Source organism: Apium graveolens, chromosome 10, assembly GCF_009905375.1.
Source record: "Apium graveolens cultivar Ventura chromosome 10, ASM990537v1, whole genome shotgun sequence".
Lineage (NCBI taxonomy): Eukaryota > Viridiplantae > Streptophyta > Magnoliopsida > Apiales > Apiaceae > Apium > Apium graveolens.
Window position 1 is genome coordinate 71,172,486 of NC_133656.1, and position 5,930 is coordinate 71,178,415.

General features: G+C 36.1%; 1 protein-coding gene across 1 annotated transcript; it reads right to left on the reverse strand.

The window, feature by feature from the left end:
* Nucleotides 1-971: 971 nt before the first annotated feature.
* LOC141690159 (mitochondrial import receptor subunit TOM7-1-like) lies at nucleotides 972-1,466 on the reverse strand. The gene has a single exon (XM_074494820.1). It carries the CDS (start codon nucleotides 1,382-1,384, stop codon nucleotides 1,124-1,126), a length of 261 nt encoding a protein of 86 aa, XP_074350921.1. The 5' UTR covers nucleotides 1,385-1,466; the 3' UTR covers nucleotides 972-1,123.
* Nucleotides 1,467-5,930: the final 4,464 nt, after the last annotated feature.

The following is a 5,930-nucleotide window of genomic DNA, read 5'->3' on the forward strand; positions in this document are numbered from 1 at the left end:
ACGAAGGTGAAACACATTAGTTCCCAGTACCCTGCAATCAAATTTAAATGAAGTGTATACCATAATTTAACTTAACAGTTATAGTCTATGTGTATTTAATATTTCAGACTTCCTCCATTGCTAACTTTTTGGCCTATTCTTTAACGTAAGAAAAGTAATTCTACAAAAAAATTGCTAATCTTCAGGGTCTGTACTAAGTATCAATTTAGTCGTCATGCTGGGCTTAGTGGTTGAACATAAGGGTAGACGGAACTTTGTTAAAATCATGTCTACTCTATCCCTTTGCATTCTAAAAACTCTATCCAGCAGTTTCTTCTCCCTTCATCTTGTGAACATCACAATTCCCCTAGCAATTATTAGTTTGGTTATCGCTTTCTAATCCCCTACATCAATTTATTAGGCCACTATAGATGCTTTTTCTTCTATGGATATATCTAGTCTAGTGTCCATATTCTTGATCTATAACAACCTTTGCATTATACTGTGAACTATCAACTATTATCATTGATAATAGTAGCTGGTTCCAATTTTCCCGCAATACCATAATTCCTTATGTAGCTCCAATACAAGTCTTACAATACACAACTCAACTGAACAAACCAACTAAAAGCATGATCTTAATGTAGCTCCAACACAACTCTTTAAACACAACTCGACCGAACAAACCAATTAATAGATTGATCAAAAAGCCGCAACAAAAATCTTTACTAAAAGCTCATGTAGCCTAACACAACTCTTTGCACGCAATTGAACTGAACAAACCAAACTAAAGGCATAATCCTGAAGTCACAACACAACTCTATACAACCGAACAAACCAAACGAAAATGCAAGATTATCAAATAAACACTAACCCATAATAATAATAATAATAATAATAATAATAGCCTTAATCAACAAAAACAAACTAAACAACGGGCAAAGCAAAACACATATTATAACAAATTAAAAACCCAACAATCACAATGCTAATAACACAAACTCCGAAAACCAAATACTATAACAAAAACAGAAGCCTGGAAATACATAATCCATAACAAAGCCGTCCAGTCCATGAAAACATTACATAAGAAAAACCCCCCTAAAACATTATTAATAGTAAAATAATAAACAATAAAACGAGATCAAACGGGGCTTAGAAGCTGGGCAATAGAAGGCTTGGGGTCCGTATTCATCCCAACAACAATGATCAACGGAATGAATCCATAGTGAGCAACAACCTTGGCCTTTTTGAGGAACCAAGTGGGCCATTCTTTAACAGGTTTGGGTATTTCCATCATGTCGCCGAATCCACCTTTGCCACCGCCTCTTGAGATAATCTTGTTGTTGCTTGTAGAGCTCATGGTTGACTTCCCCTTCGCCTTTAGTGTTAGTTTTGATGCCATCCTTCCTCGATTTCTCGATCTCTTTCTCGCTCGGTTAGATGTTATGTGTGTTTGTTGATAATTGATATTATATAATATAAGCCCTAATTTGTTGAATCAAGACAGGCCGGGTGGGTGGCCGGATGGCTTTGTGTTAGTCCAGCCCAAACTCCTGTCACGGGCCTGTTTACTCCTTTATTTTAACAAATTTTCATCCTCTTTTTTCCTTATCGCACGTCATTTCCTTTTATAGAAGTTAAATTAACTAATTTTTGATCAAAAATTAAATATTATTTCTTATATTATTTTGAAAAATTAAAATTTTTATACCAAACTAGATTAATTACCCTGTTTGACATGACATTATCAAATGACACTATGCAGCAAATGCATTACCCTTGTATCATTGGCAATAGATGAGATGTCTTCAGCTGTGTAATCACCTTTCTCCTTTGGTATGGACTTTGTTGGTTGATCAACAAGTGCAACAGAGAGCTTGGTAGGCTTATATGGTCCTTCATTAATTCTGTCAAGGTATTCTGGATCTGTAGCTTCCAGAAACATAGCCATCTTCACTTTTCATATGGGATACTCAGAAGGTCTCAGTATGGGAACCCTAATAGTCTCATATCGACTGTGGGTTTGAATGTTTTGAGTTTCTTGATTTTTGGTGGGCTTAGTTAGGGTTTGTGTTTCTTCAGACATGATTGTTTGGATCTTTACTGTATGTATGTTAACATAATAGCTCTGATACCACTTGTTAGGTCACACAACACTGTAGAAGGGGGTTGAATATAGTGTTTATATAATCAATTCGATTTCAACACAAGTATGTAAGAAAGTTCAAGTATATTTAATAAACTCTGTTACAATATGAACTGTTGTTCTCTCTCAATGATGAACAAATATCACTAAGAGCTGCTAGGTTACAATGTATAATCTTCTCGATAATGATAACACATATAGTGTAAACCTTAAGCTGTGTTTATATAGCACACATTTACAAGATATATTCTAATTGATATTGAATATAATTTTATCTCCTAAAATATATCAATCAGATATCTTCTACAAGTCTTCCAGTCTTCTAACTCTTTTCATGCATATCTTCTATTATTTTAGTCTCGATCTTCTCCTGTAAATCAGCTTCATTCCTTAATTGAAAGTCTTCCCGCACTTAAGTACTGATATGACCTTAAGTTCTGATATTAAGTTCTGACTTCCAGTAAGTCCTGATATGTCCTGTTGTTAAGTTCTGAAAACTAAACACAAATCATATTAGACATGACATCTCAAATATATATAACAATCTCCCCCAACTTGTAAATTATGCAAAATATACAAGTTAATAGATTTGATGATGTCAAAAACATATAAGTATAAATGCAATAAGAGTTTAAATAGACAATTAACTACAACTTACAGTCCTTGTAGCTTTTACCAATCTCACTGAGTCAATCTGAATCCAAAATGATTCTTGACAAAATTTGATATCAGCTTTTCTTCTTTATTCCTCAGGACTTGAGATAATGTAGTCTTGACTTTCTTCATCTGTTCATCTTGACTTCCAATCTGGTAGATTGCAGTCCTTAGAGCAGAGATATGGTTTCTTTCTAAACCATCGACCAGTCTTATTACCCTTGGATGAGAAGAATCTTCATTGTAGCATAGACATTTCTCTTTCAAAATCACTTCAAGTTTAACAGAATCCTTCTTCATTGGAATTTCACTTTCATTATCTTCAACTATGTTTGGAATGAATTCTGTAACCCTTGAACCAGAAATTCTTACTTTATCTCTTATGGTCTTCATTATGAAATTTGACCATCTCCTGGTAATATCAGACTTTACCTCTAAAAGGTAATGAAAGAATTGAAGTTCTTTCAAAGATTTGTTCAGTACATCTGATTCTGACATTTGATATGTCCTTCCATCTTCAAGAAATAGAATCAGATTTTCTTTGACATTATGCTTGTCATGAGCATTTAGTACCACTTGAACAGTGATAACCTTATCAAGGTGTTTCTGTGTAATATCTTCAAGAGGTTTGTCAGTCAACAGAAATGGATCTCTAGTAGCAACTTCAACTCCTGTCTTGATCTTAAATTCATCAGAACCTAGCCCTGCTCTGTCTCTTGGTTCTCTAGCATTTAACCCAATAGTCATGAAATCAGACAACAATTGGCTTTTCTTTGGATCTGATGATTTGACATTTTTCCATAGAAGTTTCTTTTTGTCAGCTAGTTTCATCTTGTCTAAATCAACTTGAGCACTTTCAGAGGTTGATGTCTTGATGACTTTATCAGAACTTGTTGTTTCTTGTTGTTCTTCACTCTGAACAACTTAAGCTCTGTCAGAGGTTGTCTTTGATTCTTTAGAAATCTTCCTTCTTTTCAGAGTTTGGACAGTTTCATCTTCAGCAAGAGTATCATCAGTAACTTGAACTATTTTGCACACTGATTTCATCAGGATTTGAGGAATTTTCATCTCCAGTGGCTTGGTTGGTTCATCAACTTTTCTCTTCCCTTTGTCTTTGGGATCAATCTCAGTCTGTTTGATCTAGTCTTGGGCTTTGATGCCTCAGTATTTGATTTCTCCTTGATCACAATGCCTTTTACCTTAGGCCTTAGAGGTTTCTTTATAACAGAAGCTTTTGACTTTAGATTTGTCTTCTCAGCTTTAAATCTAGCTTCTTCCTCCTTGAGATTTTCTAAATCCATTCTAGGATTATGCTTCAGAAATAATCTTCTAGCAATCTCTTCATCAAGTGTCTGAATCTTGGGATCTTTGTAGTAGACAGTTGTCTGTTTTTCCTTGAGCTTCAGAGTTTGCAGAAACTTCTGAGAGTCTTGACTTCCACCTTGAATCAGAACATCAGGTTTTGTCATCAGACTTTGCTCATCAGAACTTGATATCAGATTTTGAGTTTGAGCACTTGCTATCAGAGTTTGAGTTTGAGTAGCTACAAAACTTGTCTTCTTTTGAATAGAAGATTTGCTTGCATTAGTAATTAGTTTCCTAGAAGAAACCTTGCTGCTTTGACCTTGACCTTGACCCTTTCTAGGGTTTCCTTGGTCATCTTCATTATTATCTCTTTTCTTCACTATCTGAGTATTAGAGCATCTGGACTTATTTACCTTCCCCCCCTTTTTGGCATCATCAGGTAGTAGGAGAGAGAGAAGAAGTTCAACTGAAGATTGTATTTCATCCAATTGAGCTTTTTGAGAGGCTTGATTCTGTAGGACCTCAGAAATTTGGGCATGTTGCTGTTCATGAATCTTCTCAATGGCTTCAACTTTCTCAGAAATAGGTCTGATAAACCTCTTTTTATCAAGCTTGGTCTCCATATCCAGCTTTTCAGCCTTTTCCAGAAGTTTTTCAACCTTTTCATGAGTTGTAGAGTGTTGACCTTGAAGAGTCTTGAGACTTAGAGCTGTGACTTTGAGTTGAGTCTTGAAATCAGAATTTTTCATCAGCTCATCAGCTTTAACAATATACTATATCAGAACTTTAGAGCTTGGAATGAAATCAGTTTCATTCCACTTCTTGGTCCATTCCACACCTCTGTGAGTATCTTCCCAAGGAATAGGAACAGCTTGCTTAATAAACTTCTCAATAAATGCCTCCTTTCCTAGAATGGGAGCTGGAGCATCAACAGAAACACTGTCTTCAGAACTTGAAGAAGACTCATTATCTTCTGACTGTACAAGTGTGTGTGTTGTTGTTGGAGATTCTGCAGTAGCTTCATCTAAATTCCGATCATCAGAATTTATCTCCAGAATTGGTGTAGATGGTATCTTAGCATTTAAGATTGGAGAGTTGACTGTAGGAGCTTCAAGATATAGCACAGTTGGAATGATCAGCTTGTGGATGTCAATTTCAGGACTTAATCCTGAATCTTCAATTGTTACATTTTCATAAATTGGAGAGACAGGAGGTGTGATCACTATATCATGAACAGTGTCTTCAGCCTGAGTAGGATGTGGCAAAGATTCAATCACAATTGGTTTTGAGATCAGAGATTCCTGATCCCCTTCCTCAGCTTCAGTAGTATCCTTAGATGGAGGCTTAGCCATGTGCCTTCCTGCTCTTTGTTTCTTAGATCTCATAGATGGTGTAGGAGTTTCCTTAGCAGCATCAAAACTTACAGTTCTCTTTCTCTTCAAAGTATCAGAACTTTCAGCTTCAGTATTTATCTGAGAAGTTTCCTTTTCAGCTGCTATTTCTTTCTGAAAATTGACATTTTCAGCTTCAACCGTCACAGGTTTTGATGCATGAACCTATACTTGCTCCTCTTCATTATCAGATTTATCCCTGAAAATCATCATTCTTCTCCTTGGTGGAGATCTAGGAACAGACTTTGCTCTCTTTGGCCTGGAAGATGAAGGTCTGATGGTAGGTGCTGATGGTTGTTGTTGTTGGGATTGAGCTGGTTGGAAGTATGTTCTCATGGTAGGTTGAGTTGGTTGAGGTTGAGATGTGGTTGGTTGTGTAGTGGTTGGAGGTGCTGATGGAGGTTGGGTTGGTTGGGCATCAGGATATTTAACCGTGTATGTGGTTGAGTCAG